The sequence below is a fragment of the Chiloscyllium plagiosum genome, unplaced genomic scaffold (assembly GCF_037043375.1).
Source record: "Chiloscyllium plagiosum isolate Xiang-an unplaced genomic scaffold, Cpla_swu_hap1 HiC_scaffold_24, whole genome shotgun sequence".
In the NCBI taxonomy this organism is placed as follows: Eukaryota; Metazoa; Chordata; class Chondrichthyes; order Orectolobiformes; family Hemiscylliidae; genus Chiloscyllium; species Chiloscyllium plagiosum.
This window is the reverse complement of record NW_028270162.1, coordinates 28709123-28731155: the sequence shown is the minus strand read 5'-3', so window position 1 is coordinate 28731155 and position 22033 is coordinate 28709123. Positions and strand designations below refer to the sequence as shown.

Here is a 22033-nt window from a genome sequence, read left to right as displayed (position 1 = left end):
AAACGAAATGTGGCACAATCAATTGTTCACATCAATAATGTGTAGTTATAATAATCTTTTATGAAACAATATGTTAGATCGTTGCTTGATATTAGAATTAATGTCTCATAACAAATTTGGTAAATAGTGAGTTGTACTATCACATGTGTGAAATGATATTTACCTTCATGAAATATTTAAGTCAAATGAAATCGATATTGTCCACTTAACATGCCATCGTCACAATAACACATCAAAAGAGAATACAGGACCTTCCCTATTTTTTGTAAAATGTGGTGTACAAGTCATACCTTTTTGTATTTGTTAAAACTAAGGGAAACGCTTTTGTACTGACCAACATGTTGGGGTTTAAGAAAGCTTGAAAATACAATATAGAACAGTAAATTATGCTTTGTTATGACTGTATCCTTCCAGTACAGCCTTTATTTTTGTCTTACATTTTGTTAAAAAAAAGTCACAACAATAAACGTTCACTACCCTAGAAATTAGTTCCAGTTTGCTTGGGTGAGCAGACTTCAGGCATTGTTCCTTTTTCAAATCAAACAAATATTGCCTATAGTGCAATTATACTACAGTTCTGTGTTGTAGCAGATGTACAGCGTTCGCATTTTAATCATAATTACATTCACAGAATCAAGATCCTTTTAGTATTTACATTAAAGTTAAACCATAGATACAGTCAGTGCACAAAAGTAAAATTACAAAATGTGCTATTCTTTAAGAACAGCTTGTATGCATTTATCAATTATGCAAAATTATCAATGCCTTCAAATGAATTTTGATGCATCATATTGTTTATTATCACAAATATTTAAATAGGGTTGTAAATATCACAAAATAAAAACCAAAAGAAATGCAGATACTGTAAATCAGAAATAAGAACAGAAATTGCTGGAAAAGCTCAGCAAGTCTGGCAGCATCTATGGAGAGAAATCAGAGTTAACATTTTGGTTAAAGTTCTGAGGAAGGGTCACTCAACCCGAAACAGTAACTCTGATTTCTCTCCATAGATGCTGCCAGACCTGCTGAGCTTTTCTAGCAATTTCTGTTCTTATTTCTGACTTACAGCATCTGCATTTCTTTCAGTTTTTATTTCATGATATTTACAACCCTATTTAAATATTTGTGATAATAAACAATATGATGTGTCAAAAACTTCATTTGAAGGCATCGATAATTTTTTTTTGAAATGCATACTAGCTGTTCTTAAAGAATAGCACATTAGCTCTGATTTCTCTCCATAGATGCTGTCAGACCTGATGAGCTTTTCCAGCAATTTCTGTTGTTGTTGTTGTAAAAATCACTAAACTGATTATGTGCTGTTTGAAAAGCCCATTGATGCAATAAGTTTGCAGAGTGTTAAATAGAGCTTTGTCAAGGTTTATATGTGGCAGTGTTGGACACTTAAAAGCTAGCTAAGGCCATGACAAAAACTCCACCCTCTCTTTTCCTTTCTCTTTATGACATTGGTAGGGATCTGCAGATTAGCTACATTTTCAGATCTGGTTACCATTCACCAATTCAAATTCCCCAAACAGCTGCAAATGCAAACTTGCTTGCAGTTTGTTATCCTACTGCAATGTTAAGTGAAATATTTTAAACGCATAAGAATAGAATGTGAAATTTGATGTGAAAATATTCAATTATGTAGTAACACATTTAAAAGAAAACAGTGGACACATTTACTATTTCGATGAACTGAACACCAAATGTGGGAATGGTAATGCAAGGGTAAGTAAAAATTGAATCACTGACAAAAATAAGCCATCCAAACACAATACAACTGTCAACTGTTCTTGGCCCTCAATCACATGCAATCCTTATCTTCTTGCAAGTCAGTTCTACTGTGTGTCTGCATTTTTAACTGCTTAAAAGGATCCTGTCAAAAAAGCTTCTCAATTGCAGTATCTTCTGTCAAAACAAATCAGGTGGGACAAAGCATAATCTTGAACGTTAGCTCTTTGTGAAAATGATTTTTAGTATCAAAAGCTGCAATGTAGTGAGACACGTAGAGCACATTGAACTCCTTAAATGACTATAATGTTTTGTGATTCAATTGTAGCTGTATATAACATGTATGTATATTATGTGTGTGTAATATATTTGTAGAAAGGCACTTAGTGCTTTTGTGATCCACTGTGATCATATGAAGGGATTTTTTTTCCTTGTCACACATATTTAATTATGGATCACCTCCGTACAGTACAGCCATTACATTTTAAGACCGCATTGCAGCCATCAACTACAACAGTATATCGTCTTCTCCGTGTATTAATTAAATGAGATTCCAGTGTAGAACATATTTACATAATCTAACTTTTGAACAGATAGTAGTTTTCATTGATTAGCACCATATATTTATATTTTTACAAAGATAATGTACTATATTATTTATGAAAATTATAAATGCAACTTATGATTTTCAGTATCAAAATAAAAAAGTCCATATTTTTGGCTCCCTAATCATATGGAAATGTTGACGATTTGCCTCCAAATCTACATAATTCCACCTCTTCTTGTTATGTTCCACTTGTCTTAATGTTTAAATACTGCACTATTAAAAGAGCGAGATTGCTTACGTCAAGATTAGGGAAATCTGTTGATATAATGGGAGTAACAAATTCTGACCAGAGACACACAAGTGGCAGCCCAAAACACAAGTAAATGAATTTAATATTCTCTCCCTTAAATGAATCCACAGTCCAGGAGCCACAACTGAACTTGAGACATTTTTGGGTGGTCTTGTTTATGACAATGAATAATTAGATACGGGTTGAGGTCAAGCTTTCATCAGGTCCATTGATTGTGTGAAAGCTTTTAATGACTTTAAATCAACTGTCACATCACTAATGATATTAATTTCAACAGTGTTCTCATTTTCACCACAATTGTTATATACAAATAATTACTAACTTTGTCTTTGAATAAAAGATAAATAACTGAGTGGTCAATACAGAAACAGAAAGCAATTCAGTACAGTTGCAATAACTGCCTGTATATGTTCACAGCACTCAGAGAGCTCAAATTACTTGATTAATGATTTAAACTTGTTCAATAAATGTATAGCTAAATTATTCTTTTCTTTATGTCATCATGCATCTTATTCTGTACTGGATAGGCTACAAAGATCTCTCTCAATGTGCTGCCGTAAAAATGTGCTTAACTCATTTCTAATCATGCCTGTTGATTTCTTTCCTGCTGGCTAGAAAATTCACTTTTACATTAGGCTGGCCTCTGCTAATATGCCTAAAATTTCATCTGAGTATGCTCCTATGAAGAGTGGTGCTTAGAATGTCTTACTGGTTAAAGACACAATATGGAAATGGAGGTTGTTGTTGTTTTTCAGACTGATAACTTATCATAAGGATAAAGCAAAAATTAAAGTAAATTCTGCCTATTTGCTAAATGTTTGTATATGAGCAGGCTGGAAACAATTAGTAATAAGGTCCCTCCTGTCGTACATTAATGAGTGTTACCATCAACAGGCTCAAAAGACAATTTACTCCAAATATTAAGCCAACTTTCCATTACCAACCACCTAGAAAATCTGAAAGATTTAATTACATAGAATTTAAGTACATCTTGCTCTCAGTGCAGCATTTAAGTTAAGAAGCAACCATTTTGTATTATAATGAGATGCAGCCAATTCTGAATGTTCCCACCAAACCAAATTGCATAAAAATAACATTCAGCATAACGTATTATTACTTAGAGTTTTACAATTGAATGGGATATATATTTAAAAACAAATTTTATTTAAAGGACTATACATTCATCAGCTTGCATTTTGTTCAGTCAAATTGTGAGAACTTCATAGTGATGAAAAATGATCTTACTGTTGTAATATTGCACAGGATTCCTACCCTGGAAATGACATAGAATTGCCATTGATCATGCACAGAACCTATTTAAAAACATGGTTTTGTTTGTAATAGTATATTGAAAAGCAGGTGTGATTTTCTTAAAGTTAAGACTAGTTTTTTTTTTAAAAGTACATTCTGTATTCTAAGTGTGAGTAGGACTTTCCTTGTAAATATACTGCATAACAAATTCATAATGTAGGTCATATATTATTTGACAAGCATCAAGTAGGCAATCAATTGCTGCCTTTCAGGAATAGTTCACAAGGCCACATGGTGGCATTGATCAGAGATCCCTCAGCACTTGGTCATGGTTCTGACTCCTCTGATCCTACTTATAATTCACAGTTGTTTCATATGTGATCCTTCAAAAAAAATCATAATTGCAGTTGGAAGTTGGGATTAGCTTTTTTTGCAGAACTTTGTGTTGTAGGGCATATAGTTCCAAGTTAATGACAATTTTACGAACGGGAATTTGAAGAACAAAGCAAAACATTGAACTATACCCCAGGATAACTCTATATTACATATGTGAATGATTGCCATGCAACAACGGGCAATCGAGAATGGCACCAACGCAGTGCCAAAGGTCGAGTACTCTGTGGCAATAATTAAGTTCTGCTATTCCCCGTAGCTGCCATAATGACAGGGTTGTGAATATGAAACCCGTCACATTTCAAAGCTGGCCAACTACCATTTTAACAAATCCCTGATATAGGACCATAATTTTGTTATCCACAGGTTAACTCCCAATTCACTCAGATATTGTAGCTCAGGGGTGAGCATTTTCCTGCAGAGCTTCTTGTGCTTTCTGCTAATGTTCTTTTTCAGGTTGTAGCCCATGATTGAGCGTTCACCAAGTGGTTGCCATGGCTTTAATGATGCCTCCTGAATGGCATTTGCATCCACTGGGCGCCCACCATCAATGCAGATTGACTGCATGTTATCATTGCGCCTGCGCAATTCTTCCACATCATGCTCCATGCGTTCAAACCCATATGTTTCCACTTTTTTCCAGAAAGTAGCATTGAAGTATTGGTACAGCATGGAATCAATTTTGTTCCAGTTTGTTGCCTTCTCATATAAGTCTCCAGTCATTCTTGATACAGTGGAGTCTTTTCGTACATTTAATTTGAAATATAAAATATCATCCAGGTCCCAGCACATCACATCCTTCAAAAGAATAAGTGATTCATCAAAATGTTCGAGGAGCATCACCAGTTGGAATCTTTCATCAATAGTTTTAATATGCTTCTTTACTTTGGGGTCATTGATATCCAAGTTATTATCATAGCCAAAGTCAAAAAATAGCAAATTTTTCAAGTAATGGGAGTTAAAACCACTTGGGTCATAATATCGGTTGGGTTCCCTGAGGAATTCAGCCAGTTTGTCCTCTCCGCTTATTTTCCAGGTAAATGGGATCACGCTACCAAAGTAATGAAAAGACGACTCAAATAAATGTGCAGGGTTCCTGAGAATGGTGAAATAAATAGTGTCTTCAGGGAGTAGCTTGTGGACCTCTTCGAAGTTAAATCGCATATGATTACAGACAATGTTGAAACACATGCCTGGCCTGTAATCCTTCACCTGACTCCTATCAAAGTATGATGGGTAATAAAAATCATTCCTGCCATTGGGAAAAGCAAATTTCAGGCGGTGTTTCTGCCCAAAGCGGAAGAGGATGTTGAGAATAGTGCTACTAGCAGTCTTGTGTGTCTTCATGAACATGATATCTTCTTTCGGGGTGCAGGCTTTGCTCAACTCTGAGGTGAAATGGGAGCCATTCATCCGGGGGACATTCCTGACATGCGCAGGTTTATAAGAGCAGGAATAAGGAACAGGAATTCTAATAAGAAAGGCAAAATATGTTAGAAACACTGCTTATATTACAACTGTAGAATACAAGAATTTTCAACATTCTGCTAATCTTTTCAGTGCTGTAAACCCTTCTTAACATTTGTAAAATTATTTACTATTGCCCATACAATACAGAAAACCATGGGTTTCTTGATTTATTCTAATACACTCCAATTTCGCTATTCGCTCCCTCGACTACGAAGTAATTATTTGTTGAAACTGAAGTATTTTCTTGCCTTAGTGGGTGATGATGGCCTAGTGGTATTATCGCTGGTGTATTAATTCAGATACCCAGGTAATGTTCCAGAAACTTGGGTTTGAATCTCACCATGACAGACAGTGAAATTTGAATTCAATAAAAATCTGGAAGTTAGAGTCAAATGATGACCGTGAAATTGTTGCTGATTGTCAGGAGAAACCAATCTAGTTCATTAATGTCCTTTAGGGAGGGAAACCAACCTGGCCCATGTGACTCCAGACCCAGACCAACATCAATGTGGTTTTAATTACAGTATGGAAACAGGCCCTTCGACCCAACAAGTCCACACCCACCCTCCAAACAGTAACCACCCAGATTCATTCCCCTACCTTGTATTTACCCCTGCCTAATGCACCTAACACTATGGGCAATTTAGCATGGCCAATTCACCTGACCTACACAACTTTGGACTGTGGGAGGAAACCGGAGCACCCAGAGGAAACCCACGCAGATACGGAGAGAATGTGCAAACTCCACACAGACAGGCGCCCAAGGCTGGAATTGAACCCAGGTCCCGAGTGCTGTGAGGCAGCAGTGCTAACCACTGAGCCACCATGCTGCCCCCCCCCCCAACCTCTCTCCTCAGGGCAATAAAAGCTGGTCCAGCCAGCAATAACCACATCCCGTGAATGAATTTAAAACAAAATTGACTGGAACAGTGAGTAACAAAACTAATTAAACTGTGGTTTTTATGAGTATTTCACAACATGATGAGGGGTAGGCAACTTCAAATGTGGAAAGTGCCTCAACCTCAAAGCTGACTACACAATAATACAGTTAATTTGGCATTAACAACTGAATTGGATATTGTAAAGCCAACATGAATGCAACGGTGCATCATCAAATAATCTCAGTGTCCTTGTGAAGGTGTTTAAAACCACACAAGACATTATTATGAATTATTGGTGATGCCACTGACTCTGCCTTTCTCTGATGGAAACTGTTGCAATATAATTTAACATTGCAGATGCAGTGTGAAACCGAATTGTGAAGCTTTTTTGGGGGGAGGAAGAATGATAAGAGACATTGTAGAAATAGTATCAGTTTAATGAGGCATAGGAACATAAAGACCTGAGGGTACATGCGTCAGACACACCAACCCATTGCCTCAAATCAAAAGACAAACTCTATAAAATCAGGGGATTTAGTACAAAAGGAATGAGCTGCTATTGTTTTCTGCAAGTATAAACCAAAATCAACTGACTATTAAATTGTAGGTCATTGCAAAAATCCTGTTAAAACATCTAAAAATGTGATACAGAGTACATTTTAAAAATACTACTGTTATCCTTGCATGTATTAAAAGAACGGTACACCCCCTTACCCTAGTTAAATTATATAGTATGAAAGGAGGCCATTCAGCCTATTGTGGCCTTGCCCGATCTTTCGTAGAGCTATTGAATTAATCACAATCCCCCATTCTTTCCCAGTTTTCCCTTCGAGTATTTATCCATTTCTACTTTGAATGTTATCGTTGCATCCGCTTCCACCAGCATTTCAGCCATTGCATTTCAGCTCGTGAACACAATCATGATGGAGAAAGAAATAGAAAGATATGCTGATGAGTTTAGATGAAATAAACTGGGAGATGATTTACGTAGATAAAGGAATGCAGGCAAAGACTACACAAATCAAAAGTGTTGTTTCTGATCCTACAGATGTGATTTAACACCATGAAACCTTCATATACTTTAAAGGTTTAAGGAGTCTTTCCCCATCGTGCAGATTCTTTTGTTCGCATATGTTATGGCACGCATCTGAACTTGAACTAGGGACATACACCGTACCACAAGAAGGTTTGTGCTTACCACATCACTGTGTAAGATCATTTTCACCTGACAGAAAACATTCTTGACTTATTTTTCCCAAACTCTGCTCACTAGCACAGGAAGGATTCCAAGGCCACTCCTTGGGTATTGAGCTATCCTGTTTAACCTTTTGTCATCTCAGGAGTAAGTTTTTATTTTAAAAATTCACTCAGAGAATGTGGGCATCGCTGGCTGGGCCAGTATTAATTGCCATCCATAGTTAGCCTTGAGAAGGCGATGGTAAGTTACCTTTTTGAACACTGCAGCCCACATACAGCAGATAGACACACATTGCCTGGGAATTTGATCCAGCAACAAGGAAGGAATGACAATATATTCCAAACCATATTGGTGAGTGGTTTAATTGAGTGAACATTCTCTAAACTCCTTCCAAAACATTTTGCTTTTCAAATAAGATCATCAAAACTGTACACATACCAGAGGTATGGTCTAACTGAGGCCACATACAGATACAGTAAAACTTCCTGATGTTTATATTCCATTCCCCTTGTTGAAAATGAAAGCTTCCCAAGTATCTTCTTTTTCACTTGGTGTTGCTGCATAGTAACTTTATGTGATCCATGTGCCCAAGACACGCAGGGTCCTTCTGTACCACTGAGTTTTGCAATCAGATTTATGCTTGGTATAGCACCCTTATGCAGACTCAACAGAAACTAACTTGGCACTGAACAGCAAGACGCACAGAATACATGGGCACTTCCTGTGTGATCTCTAATAACTACTCACAAGGCTCTCATTGACTGTTAGAAAGTGAGGACAGTAGATGCTGGAGATCAGAGTCAAAACGTGTAGCGCTGGAAACGCATTGCAGGTCAGGCAGCATCCGAGAAGCAGGAGAATCGATGTTTTGGGCACAAGCCCTTCATCATTCCTGATGCTGCCTGATCTGATGTGCTTTTCCAGCACCACACTTTTCGACTCTTACTGATTGTTGACAATGTAGCAGTTAAGGTTTTCAACTTTAATTCAAAGTGTCTACATGATATTCACGGTAGAAGATTTTAAACATTGAGGAAAATTTCATGAACTCTGCCTTTTTGATTATATTCAAAGAATCTTTTATAATGCAGAACCATTTCATTCAAATAAACCAGCAGACTGCATAAAACATTGCCTTCAGGTTTAAACTGGAGTTCAACAACAATTTAAATTTCTATTGCACCTTTACGATGGAAAAAATTATTCTAGAATGTTTCACAGGAGGCACCACAAAAATGAGCAACACAAAGGAATGGGTGGGAAATTTGGCCAAGCGAATAGGACTTGAGGGGAAGTGGAATAAGAAGAGCAGGTCTGAGATAGTAGGCTATACCACCAAGGAAATCCCCCCCTTCTCTGCCACTCATCTTTCAGCACCGAGATAGCTGGCTCCTGCTCAGACAACACCATATAGCAGAGGACGACCGCATCACTTTCCCTTCAATCTTATCCCAAGATAAATACATTTTTATAAAAGTCCTGAGATTTCAGAGCGGCCTTATGAGCTTGATTCATTTTACCACAAAATCCTGCCTCTTGCAATAAAATCATAAGAACTGGTGTGGAAAATCTTTGAAAAACAAGTTGAGATGGTTGTTTAAAAAGTATACAGGATTCTTGGCTGCAGCAAGATGCACAGAATACAAAAGCAAGGATATTATATACTGAGCCTTGAAAATTACTGGATAAACCCCAGCAGGAATCTTGTGTCCAGTTCTGGGCACCATACCCTAGACAGGATGCCTTATAAAGAGAGTGCAGAGGAGATTTGCAGGAATGGTAAATCCCTAGGTGTGGACTTCAATTAAATGGAAAGACTGGAAATGCTGGAGTTGCTCACTTCGAGCAGACACTATTAAGTGATGATTTAAGAGTGATGTTCAAAATTATTAAGCTTTTTGAGAAGTGAGAAGAACCTGTTTCTGTAGCGTAAGTGTTGATAACCAGAGCTCATTGGTAAAATTGGCAAAAGAGGCAAAGGTGGAGTTTTTTTTATCAACACCGCAAGTTGTTATGATCTGCTTGAAAGGGTGACAGACGCAGATTCAAAAGTAGCTTTCAAAAGGGAATTGAATAAATACTTGAGGTGGAAAATTTGCAGTACTGCAGGGCAAGAATCATAGGACTGGGGAATTGCTAACTGGATAATTTTTCAGAGTCGGTAGAAGAACAATGAATCAAATTGACATAATATAAGCTGACTGGAATTATCATGAAAGCTCAGATTTAGTTTAAAAGAAAGTGGTGGTCTAACCAAAGACTCTAAAAATATGCTCATTGCAGTTGCCTGGAACTCCATCTATATATATTTGTAAACAACATCAAACCAGTTCCAAGTAGAAATAACAAGCTCAGTGAACTATTTTGTAAGGCTTTACATGTACTGAAGCTTCTTTAGTATACTGCAAAGTGTTTCATGCTTTGCACAAACACTAACACTGTAGTGTAAATCCATAATTAGTGTAAGACCAACATTTGTGAATTTCCAACTCCCTTTACTACACCACTGTTCTAGCTGACAATTTTTTTCCATTGCATTTTTCTTATCAATGTTCTTTTATTTTAATGAAAAGGACTCTGGAATTCCTGATCTAAATATTTCAGTGTCTTACCTTTCTTTGAGAGTATCCATACAACCTAACTCTTTGATCAAACTTTTGGTCACTGGTTTATTTCTTTGGCTTAGTATCAATGTTTATCTGGTTACGCTTTTGTGAACAGCTTTGGGATTTTTAAATGCACTACATAAATATGCTTTGTTACCATTGTTTATGTTCATCTGTATTTTATGCATTGTGTCAAGTACTGACCAGCTACTGTTTCTGTTGTAAAATAGCTTGCTTTTGTATTTGCCAATAACTGTAACTCATGCTGCAGTCCATTTAAAACACAGTACTGGACCAAAACTATATTTGTAACATCATGTTGTTTTTTTTTATTAATTTTAGTTCAAAAAGACTATGAATAAAATGCAATGGAAAAGATATAGGAAAAAGAATTTAAGCCCGAGTGGTGTTTTGGCACATAATGTAGGGGAACGGCATATCAGTATCACAACATTAGACAGCCATTTTACAAGAAAGATTGCGTCTCAAATGTTTCCCTATTTTTATTGAAAGCGTGGACACGAGTATTAAGTGGTGAGAAAACTGATGAAGACAACTTTTGTGATAAAAATGCTACATGATTAATCCATTAAAACTTAAAAAAGATAACACTTTAAAACATCCAGGTAATAGGGAACTGCTTTATTTTATTATTTAAGACAGCAAGTGATTCTAAGGTACAAAGGTGTTGAGACTGTTAATCACAATCCTATTCCAATGCCTCTCCTATGTCAGCCAGCCACTCTTGCCTGGTTTGATTCTTACCTATCCATTTGTAGACAAAGCATCATCTGCCGAGTCCCACACAGTTACCCATAGATTCTCCCAAGGATTCCCTCTAATCAGTCCTCCAATCATCCACATCCCCAATCATCATCCATTTCTCATTTACCTTCTACGTCTTTGGCAACATTTGAAATACATTGCACTCAGCTCTACTTTATCATCCTTGAGGGGCTTTTGCCCGAAATGTCGATTTCGAAGCTCCTTGGATGCTGCTTGAACTGCTGTGCTCTTCCAGCATCACTAATCCAGAATCTACTTTATCATGTCTGCTCTCCACTCCCTCAATATCTCCACTTTATCATGCTGTTTGTTTATTCGTTAGTATTAGATGCGTAGAAATTTCCTCCAAGAGAATATTGAGAAGACTGAAATCACTATATTCAGTCTATGCCACTAATTTGTTTCTCTAGCTAATGAGACCCCATTCCTTACGCTGTCATCTGAAGGGGGACTAGACTGCTCACAATCTGTTCTCCTGGTCGACATTGTGATGAGCTTTTAATCACATAACCAGTCCCATCACCAAAACCAGCTATGTCCACATCCATAAGATTGCCAAGCTGCAACACTGCTTCAGTTCATTTGCTGCTACAATCTCATCCATGGCTTTATTAATTCTTGACATCCAGTCCAATGCTTACTTAGCCGTACTCCCATTAGCCAGCCTCCATGAACTTGAGCTCATACAAAACTCTGCTGCCTCTCTCCTAACGTGCAGCAAGTTCCATTCACTTTTCATCTTGAACTTGTTGACTCTTGGTTTATTTGACTCCTGAAGAAGGGCCTGTGCCCGAAACGTCGAATCTCCTGTTCCCTGGATGCTGCCTGACCTGCTGTGCTGTTCCAGCAATAAAGTTTCAACTTTGATCTCCAGCATCAGCAGACCTCACTTTCTCCTTGACTCTTGGTTTAGTAAACTCTCAATATTAAAACTTCATCTTTGTTTTAAAGTCCCTCCATGGTCTTGCTCTTCGTTATCTCCATTGTCTGGTTGATCAGCTCAATGACTATCGTAAATCTCTGCATTTTCCAAATCTTGGAACTAATTTTGATTGCTCTGCTATTGGCAGCCTTGCCTTCAATTACAGAGGTCTAAAGTTCTGGAATATTCTCCCAAAAGCTCAATGCTTCACCACCTCTTTAGCTCTTTTCTTTCTTTCTAATGCTCCACTACATCTACCTCTTTGTCCATGTTTTTGGTTGCCTGTCCTATGAAAGAACATTGGAACCTAAGACATAAAAATAGAATTAGACCATTCAGTCCCTCAAGCCTATCATACCATTCAATAAGATCATGGTTGATCTGCCCCAGGCCTCAACTTCTTTCTCATGCCAGCCCATCGTAGCCCTTAACTCTCCAATATTTTAAAAATATATCCACCTCCTCTTTAAATACGTTCAGTGACCTAACATCCACAATTTACTAGAATAGAGAATTCCAGTCATTCACTGCTCTCAGAAGAGAAATTTCTTTCCAACAGTTTTAAAGGAGTGTTCACTTAGTTTGTAACAATGTACCCTCATTTGAGATTGCCCATTTCTCAACACCTATCACTCCTCATTCTTTTAAACTCTAATGAATAGAAGTCTAACCTGTTTAGCCATTCTTGATAGGACAAGCCGTTCAACCTTAAATACAGGAATCAAAACTTTACTCAATTTCTGTACTCCCTCTAATTTTGTTTTCTCCTGCTCAGATCTCAAGTAGCAGCAACCTCTGAAAGCTGAAGTCGATGCTGGGAACAATGTCAGCACGTTGAATGGTGTACGTAGATCCTCGGAGCAGCTATGCAGCTGAGAGAGAATATCGCAGTGTACTCCAGGTGCAACCTCGCCAACACCCTACAGAATTTTAACAAGACTTCCCTATCTCTAAAACTCCAACCCACAAGCAAGAAAGACCAAATTTCCATCTACTTTCTTAATGACCTGCTGCACCTGCATGCTAACTTGCTATTCCAGCCAAACGTATTCCAAATCACAATCTGTTGCACGTATGTCACTTCTCTCCACCACACTGACACCTTCCTTTACTAACAAAGCTAGCCCAGAATCTTTTCCTTGCCATGTATTCTTTCAGAACATTGAATATAGAGTTGCCAGCCATGGTCACTGTGTAACCACATCTCCATTACAGCTTATCATGTATTTCTCCCTGTGTTGTCAACTCCTTTATCCATTTTACAAATACTTTGCACAATCAGACAAAAAGCCTTCAACATTTTATCATTATTAGCTTTTCTAGTTTTAATTTCTGCTGCACTTGTTTGCACATATTTTCTAGCCCTTCCCTGTCATACTTCAATTATCATTCACATTTTCACTACTCTGCATTCCTGCTCTCGTTTCTTTTTGATTTTTAAAATACCTTGCTTCAATTGAGCCCTCCCCCTCCACTACTTAGTTCAAAGCCCTAGTTATACAATTTGCCAAGACTCTGGTTCCCAGCCTGGTTCAAGTGAAGCCCAGAGAAAGTGAGGACTGCAGATGCTGGAGATCAGAGTCAAAACGTGTGGCGCTGGAAAAGCACAGCCTGTCATGCAGCATCGGAGGAGCAGGAGAGTCAATGTTTTGGGTATTAGCTCTTCATCAGGACATTTCCTGATGAAGGGCTTATGGTCGAAATGTCGACTCTCCTGCTTCTCCGATGCTGCCTGACCGGCTGAGCTTTTCCAGCGCCACACGTTTTGACTCAAATGAAGCCCTTCCCAGTTGAACAGCTTTCTCTTTCCCCTGTACTGGTACCAGTGCCCCATGAATGGGAACCCATTTCACCCACACCAATTTTGGTGGCATGCATTTACCTCTTTATTCCTATTTACTCTATACTAATTTGCACACGACTCAGGGAATGATCCTGAGATTAAAGCCTTTGTGGTTCTACTTTTTTAGTTGAACATCAAGCTGCTTGTAATCCCTCAGCAGAATCTCTTTCCTAGTCCTACCTGTGTTTTTGGTACCTACATGGACCATGTCAACGATATCCTTCCCCTCCCACTGCAAGTTTCACTCCAGCCCAGAAGAGATGTCCCTGACCTTGGCACTAGGTGGGCAACACAGCCTTTGGAGCTTTCCAACTTTGTTGCCGAAAGCAATATCTTACTATACTGTCCCCTATCACTACCACATTTCTCTTCCACCCCCCCCTCCACCCCCTTGATAGAACTGCACTTTGGACCAAGGTGCTGTGATGTCCTAGTCCACACTAAGAGCAAGAACCTTCTGTCTATTAGACAAGGACTGTGGCTCTCCAAAGCTAAATTCTGTGCCTCGATACCTGCCTCAGTCTCAATCACACCTTCCTGTCCCTGACCAGCGACCAAATGTGGTTTTCAAAAATCAATCCAAGGGGTGTGATTGTTTCCTGAAACACAATGTTCAGTTCCCTCTCCTCCAGCCTGACGTGTCACGGGGTCCCCAACTCATCAGCTCTCAGCCCAAGTTCCTCCAGCAAACTACACTTTTTGAAAATATGTTCCTGGTGATCACACCAGTCTCCACCAGCTCCCACATACTAACGGTGCAACAGATCAACAAAGACCTAACTGTGTCCATCTCCATAGATGCTAGCAACCCTGCTGTGTTCCAGCATTTCTTGTTTTCATCATCTCGTGAGTCCGTAATAAATTTTGTTCCATAACACTTCTGTGAAAGTGTCTGGTTTTTTTTGTTCTAAGCTGTACAAATGGCATCTCGTTCTTGGGACTCAGCACCGCATTATATTTAAAGATTAGAGTGGTGCTGGAAAAACACAGCAAGTCAGGCAGCACCCGAGGAGCTTGATGAAGAGCTTTTATCTCCTGCTCCTCGGATGCTGCCTGACCTGCTGTGCTTTTCCAGCACCACTCTAATCTCCAGCCACTTCTGCCGACCTTATTACATTTGCCCATTTTCGGAGCTGTGTTTTTGAACTAGGAATTGTGTATCGCGGTAATCAGAATTGGAATTTTCTGATTGGAGTTGATTAATGTTGGAATTTTCACTGAGCTCACAAGTTGAAAACGCAGGAACACCCCTTGAACGACACAAACCTACCCGGCGGAAGAGCGTTCTCTTGATCATCTTCGAGATGAAGAGAACGTCACGGTAGCACAGTGGTTAGCACCGCTGCCTCACAGCACCAATGATTCGAGTTCAATTCCCGCCTCAGACAATAAACTGTATGGAGTTCGCACATTGTGTGGGTTTCCTCCCACAGTCCAAAAATGTGCAGGTTAGTTGAATTGGCCATGCTAAATTGCCCGTTAGGTGCATTAGTCAGAGGGAAATGGGTCTGGGTGGGTTAATCTTCGGAGGGTCAGTGTGGACTTGTTGGGCCGAAGGGCCTGTTTCCACACTATAAGTAATCTAATGAGAACCTCCAAATGAGCCCCTGGACAGAGGGATACACTGCCACTCATTCATCGTGTTGAGAAAAAATGAGTAAAGTGCAAGGTTTTTTTTCTTTCAGAGGGAATGGACTGCCTCTCAGAAACGTTCAGTCTCACCAATTCAAAACAAAGCTGACGCACTGTTCATAGCATTTTAAAGTGCAAAGTGAAGTGAAAGAGACTTACTCCTGCAGGCTGAGCTGGTGAGGAGGTGCCGCGTACGAGTACAGTAGGATCATGCAGGTGGTGAGCAGAGTCCCCAGGACGAGCCCCTTGCACATCGACTTCCATTGCTTCCCCTGCTTCAGCATGACCTGCAGTAGACCCTTGCCTGTTTGCTGGAAAGAGGACAGCCCGGAGGTTAGGGTCTTGGAAGCCATGCAGCTGAACCCGCGCAGCGAGATGGACGCGTCTGCGCCTCGCACCTTCAGTCGCCTGTGTCCCATCTCCCTGCAGAATCGATCCGGGGGAAAGGGGGGGGGGGTAGGTTCTCCCCAAAGCCAGCGCCAGGAGGTGAGCACACAGCACCGGGGCCTCCCCCAGCAGCAGCAGCCTGCCCTGTCTGTGCTACCCGCTCCTTGTCCCCTGCTCTGGGTGTCAGGCGAGGCAGCTGGCCCGCCAACTGGATCGGCTCTCCGCTCGTTCCCGAGAGCCGGTCATCCCAGGAGCTGCGCCCTCTGTCCCTCGGGACACTCACTGAAGGAGACTTCCCTGTCTGACTCAAGGTTCCCTTCATTAAAAACAAACCCCGTTACCCCCCTCGCCCCCTCAAACTTGGGCTTCCCCTTTTTCACCCAACAACAAAATGATGTGGGATCTCTCGAAATCTGATAAAACAAACTCAGATGGGGTCAGGTCCTGCAGCGTGCTCTCGCTCTCCACGAATTGCTGCCCTGACCCCGGAGGAAGGAGTATGTTCCAACAATGGCTTTAAAATGTTAATCCAAGGGTTAACTCCCCGCCCCGCAGTATCTGCTTTTCCTGACAGCCTTACAGAAGAGAACCCCAAATCTTGCTCTTGTTTCTTCAGCCGATGTCATTTTTTGGTGTTGGTGACACGGAGTCTCAAACTAAAACATCTGGGAAAGCAGAACCTCTGGGAAAATGAACCTCACAACACCAGCCCGTGTCCAAAAAAAACCCGCCAACTCCTGTGGCAGCTATACAGACAAAACACTGAATGGAAAAGAAGTATTTAAACTGGTGCTTTTTGATTTATTTTAATAATAATCGCAAAATTAAACGCAGCAATAATACACTTTTTTAAAGATTAGATTCCCTACAATGTGGAAACAGGCCCTTCGGCCCAACCAGTCCACACCAACCCTTCCGAAGAGGAACCCACCCAGACCCATTGCCCTCTGACTAACACTATGGACAATTTAGCATGGCCAATTCACCTAACCTGCACATCTTTGTGACTGTGGGAGGAAACCCACACAGACACGGGGAGAATGTGCAAGCTCCACACAGTCACCCAAGGCTGGAATCGAACCTAGTGCTGTGAGGCAGCGTGCTAACCACCGTGCCGCCACATGCCCTACACTTTGTTTTAGAGTCACTTTGCTCTCTTTGAAAGTTTTTTTTCTCCCCTCAATTCTTTAAACTGTAGGATTTGAGGTTAGTTCCCACCAAACTGGGAGGACTGTGCTTTTGCCTGGGGAGTGTTCTGAATGTCAGTACTGTACCCAAAGGGTAGCTTTAGGGCTCCGCCAATCTGGAACCCCGAGAGAAAACCACTCCCATCCCCGGTTGGTGCCTGATGACAGCACAGGGTGTCCCCGCCGGTCTCAGTGCCTGTCTCCATGAGGAACAGGGGGTGGGGGTGCTGATGACTATTCAACAAGCCCTTGTGGGAGAGTCAGAGGGAAGGGTCGGTGCTGATGATGCTCATTGGATCTAATCGACCCCTTCCGTTGGGGTGTGTAGGCGGTAACAGTGTGAAACGCGTAACAGGATCAAATACCTCGTAGAACAAGATAATGATAATTACAAAACATTGTTGGGGGCGAGGTACCATGAGGAAGTTCTTCAGCCAGTGGGTGGTGAATGTGTGGAACTCATCGCTGAAGAGGGCTGTGGAGGCCAAGGCATTGAGTGCATTTGAGACGGGGATGGATAAGTTCTCGATTAGTAAGGAGATCAAGGGTTAGGAGAAGGCAGGTCAAAGGGGTTAGGAAACATGTCAGCCATGATCAAATGGTGTAGCAAACTCTGGGCTAATTCTGCTCCTATAGTTTTATATATTGTGGCCTTTTAATTCACAGATACGGATAAGAAAGGGGTGGCTCGGTGCTTAGCAGCGTCAGGGACCTGGTTTCGATTCCATTCTTGGGTGACTGTGCAATCAGGGATGTGAGGGAGAGGTGAGTTAGTTAGGGGTCAATGTAGAGTAGAAAGTGAGGTCTGCAGATGCTGGAGATCAGAGCTGAAAATGTGTTGCTGGAAAAGCGCAGCAGGTCAGGCAGCATCCAGGGAACAGGAGAATCGACGTTTCGGGCGTAAGCCCTTCTTCAGGAAATTCCTGAAGAAGGGCTTATGCCCGAAACGTCGATTCTCCTGTTCCCTGGATGCTGCCTGACCTGCTGCGCTTTTCCAGCAACACATTTTCGTCAATGTAGAGTAATAGGGTAGGGGGAATGGGTCTGGGTGGGTTACTCTTCGGAGGGTCGGTGTGGACTTGTTGAGCCGAAGGGCCTGTTCCCACATTGTTGGGATTCTAAAGCTGTAGACCCATGAGGAGGACAGTGGTATAGACCATCCTGGTTAAACCACGGCAAGTCCTTAATGTGTTCAACCAGCAGTTACCCTATCTGCTGTCCGCGGGTCCAGTGCTCTATGCTTGATGTCAGGCATCTCCAAAATAGTCAGTTCACTTAAAAAGTGAAATTCGATCCGCTCACTGAGAGGCATGTTTTAAGCATTCCCTATTTCCCTTAATCGGTGACAAATTGTTGCTGTGTGAAGGTTTCAGGCCTCCCCTGCCCCACACTTTTACTATTTCGTATTGTAATCAACCCCACTCGTCATATTCATTTCCCAGAATATTTTGTGTGTTTTATTTTTAAGGACAGGTGGGTTTTTTTTCCGAATGGAAGTTGAGGTGGGGTAAACAATTACTGAAAGGTGGCCATCTGAAGCGGGGCGGTGAGGTGCCTGAAGAGACTGTCTTACCATGAATGGGGCGATCACAGCTTGAAGAAGCGAGGACTGGGAGGCATGTCCTTCCGCCGGCGCCCGGGCTGTGCTGTCCAAACGTGCCCTGGCCATGGAGAACAGAGAGCAGAACACGAGGGTGAAGTGCAGGGCCGTGCTATCGACAAGTTCCCCATTCCGAGGGGGGGGGGGCGCAGCAGACTGGAGTCACCAGGGGACGTAAACAAGGCAGCAACACGTCAGAAAGGCCCAGATCCCAGTGCCCCTGAGCTGACACTGAGTGACTGCACACCTCTCTCCAAAACCCCTGACCCACCCTCCTTCCATTGTCCCTGACACAGACAAGGTCCTGCTGGACAAACCACACGAACTGGAGCAGCGCACCCACATTACAGAAGAGACATGTTCAATGTTAGGAAACCAGACAATATATGCCAGATTATTAATTCTTCATTCTATCTTTCCTGGCTCTAGTATGAACTGTCTTTTGAAAATCAGAGCGGAGGGAGATTGGGAGCTTGGTGTTGAAGTGGAAGGCTGTGGGACTAGACAGGACAGTTTCTGAATCTTGGTGGGAGCAGTACCGGTTGCTGTCCAGTTGGTGTTATTCCTGCCCACGGTTCTCCGGTGAGGACACCGCTCTGATCTATACCGGCTGAGATTGAGGGTGTGGACCGTGAGCTGAGCAGGGGGAGTCCCGCAGTCTGGCTGAAAACTCACCAAAGGACCTTCACCCACCCCCTCCATATGCCCCCCCCCCCCCCCCCCCACACACACACACTGTGTGAATATCACTCCCCAAACCAAATCTTCTGAAGGATATAGGGAGGAGCCTTACCCCAAACTCCGAGAACTGGGGAGACAGCCGCGCAGATGATGGGATGTGTATTGAGAATAAATAAAATGAGCAGAGTGCTGGGATCTCACCCTGGGCCCTGAGATGGGGATTTCTAGCGATTCCGACTGAGGATGGACTCCCTAAAGGATGCGGAGATTGACCAGGATGCTGAAGAGAGACGAGAGGGGTTGGGGCTGTCTTCCTTGGAGCACAGAGAGAGGAGGGGAGACCGGAATGAGATGTACACCATCAAAGGCATGGGGGCGGGGGAGGGGGGGGGGCAGTGCTGTAGATGTGGAGAGTAGAGGGGTCAGTTACCAGGAAATATAGTTTGGAACTGGAGGTTTGGGGGATTGAGGGGGAAAAATGATGGTAAGAGACAGGAACTTCAAGACATTTATTTAGGTGAGCACTTGAAAGGACATAGCACATTAAGGCTGGACGCTGGGACGAGAATACACGGGTGCCGGATGGGCAGCACGGATACAATGGGCCGAAAGACCGTTTCCCCGTTCTCTCCACACCGGCTGACTGGCCTGTTCAGCCCGATTCCAACTTGCAGTATTCACTGGTAACTTGTGATCACACGGATTCACACTATACGTCCATACTGTATGTAAAGCAGCGGATCCCAGGGACTGAACATCTCTCTGCCCCTGTGTTTGTTTGGGACTGACGAGGGCTGCGGGCTGCGATGAGGAAAGCCGAGTCATGGGAACCCACCTTCAATGTGCGGTCCCATTAAAATGAGGCGGCCCCACCCTCACCATTAGCACCCCTTCCCAAACCAACCCCCCCCCCCCCACCCCCCCCACCCCCCCCCGTCAGCGAGAATAAAGCCAGACAGAGAGATGGGGACAGAGAGAGAGACAGAGAGATGGGGACAGAGAGAGAGAGACAGAGACAGACAGAGATAGGGACACAGAGAGAGAGAGAGAGACAGAGATGGGGACAGAGAGAGAGAGACAGAGGGAGACAGAGAGAGAGAGCACAAGTCTCTCCACTTTCTGCAGAGTTGGAACGGTTAGACCGGAGACTGCAGCAGTGTGTCAGTATTCAGAGTGAGAGTCCACCCCAGTGACAGGCGGGAGACATGGTTAGGAACTTTCCAATGTCACACACGGCCTTTTCACAGAGAAAAACCCTCAGGGCAAAACAATCAGCCTCCCAAATCTGGGCGGAATCCCAACAGCGATTCAAACATTCCCCCCTTTCTCTCTTTAGCTGATCCTCCCCATCAGTTCTATCAGAGTCCATTCGGCCCCTCATTAAGTGTCTATCTGCTCCAGTCCCATTTCCCAGCTCTGGAGCCTTGTTCGTTATGACGCTTTCGTCGAAATGCTCCAAAGCAGTGGGGGGGGGGGGGGGGGGGGCTCTTTCAGACAGTGAGATACCCACCACCCTCTCGGGGAGAAAAAAAAACAACCGTTTTTCATTAAATCCCATCGAAACCCTCTGCCTTAAGTCCACCCCCTCTCCCATAACTGACATCTCAAGTAAAGGGAAGTGTTTCTTCCTACCTCACTCTCTCTCCCCCCTCTCACTGTGTGCGCCTCAATTTGCAAATCAAGGATCTCACCGTGCTCTTCCCTGACAGCCCCTACCTGCTGACTCGGGCTGAAGGGTCCTGTAGTCATCTCCGTCACAAAAGGTAATTTGGCCAATTTAAATATGATTCCTTTAGTTGTCTCAATGGCTGGCACTATTGAGTTCAGATTATTCAACTTATTATCTTTGTGGCTCTATGAAGACCCATCTCTTCAAAAGATGCCCGTTACAGTTTAACTGCGGGTTCGAGCCAGCCCTCTCCGCGTGTGTGTGGAGGGTGAACCTTGTTCCTTGTGAGCGCTTTGACCTCCAACATTTCTTCCCGGTAAGGCGCAGTGACCAGAACTGAGCAGCTTGCTCTCTGGCTCTGGTCAGGGCTGGCTCTCGGAAATAGAGAAATAGAGCAGTGTCCAGGTTATAATGTTCCAACATTACATTTGGAAAGCTGCTCCGAAGCGATACCGAGACCTTCTACGCTGTAAATACATTCCATATTGAGTTCCTTTCAATGTGACCATTTGAAGTGACAAAGCCCGTGTTTTGTATCGAGCGATGAACACATGTACTGTTATAGAGTGACATAACAAATACGCCGAGACTGCAAGGGGCATCGAGGCGTAACTTCAGCGTAGACATTTGTACTGAAATGCCCTAAATAAGTGATGAAGGTGCTGTGTGCTGAGACAGCGGTGAAGGCGGCCCGCACACAGCGACTGCCTGATGTTGAAACAAACTTAAGGTTTACCTTGCTTTGTCAGTGGGGCTGCCGCAGCTCCCAGTGTGCCCCCTGGTAAGGCTGGCAGTGCCTCTGTGCTCTCCCAGTCCTGCCTGCTATCCAGGCTGAATTCTCTCCAGACCTCACCTGTCCCTTTACCGGCCAGCTGCCCTCCTCCTGCACATTGTGACTTTCAATCGCTCCTCCAACTCGGGCAAATCCGATACAAT

General features: G+C 42.5%; 1 protein-coding gene across 4 annotated transcripts; it reads right to left on the bottom strand.

Annotated features, from left to right (window-relative positions):
• Nucleotides 1–1108: 1108 nt before the first annotated feature.
• Nucleotides 1109–22031, bottom strand: gal3st1a (galactose-3-O-sulfotransferase 1a). 4 transcript variants are annotated; one of them, XM_043715656.2, is made up of 4 exons: nucleotides 21834–22031; nucleotides 18721–18808; nucleotides 15733–15884; nucleotides 1109–5706 (listed from the first exon to the last, which is right to left on the bottom strand). In XM_043715656.2, exons 2-4 carry the CDS (start codon nucleotides 18721–18723, stop codon nucleotides 4551–4553), a joined length of 1311 nt encoding a protein of 436 aa, XP_043571591.2. In that variant the 5' UTR covers nucleotides 18724–18808; nucleotides 21834–22031; the 3' UTR covers nucleotides 1109–4550. The 4 variants fall into 4 exon arrangements, with proteins under 4 accessions (XP_043571591.2, XP_043571592.2, XP_087856129.1 ...); XM_043715657.2 differs by having other exon boundaries at nucleotides 21951–22021; XM_088000003.1 differs by lacking the exons at nucleotides 18721–18808; nucleotides 21834–22031 and adding an exon at nucleotides 15972–16017.
• Nucleotides 22032–22033: the final 2 nt, after the last annotated feature.

Excerpts from the sequence above, each read along its gene's own strand:
- gal3st1a (XM_088000002.1), bottom strand. The coding sequence starts at position 15,926 with ATGGCTTCCAAGACCCTAACCTCCGGGCTGTCCTCTTTCCAGCAAACA. Across the intron at positions 5,707-15,732 it reads CACCAGCTCAGCCTGCAGGA|AATTCCTGTTCCTTATTCCT; the intron begins GTAAGTCTCTTT and ends CTTTCTTATTAG.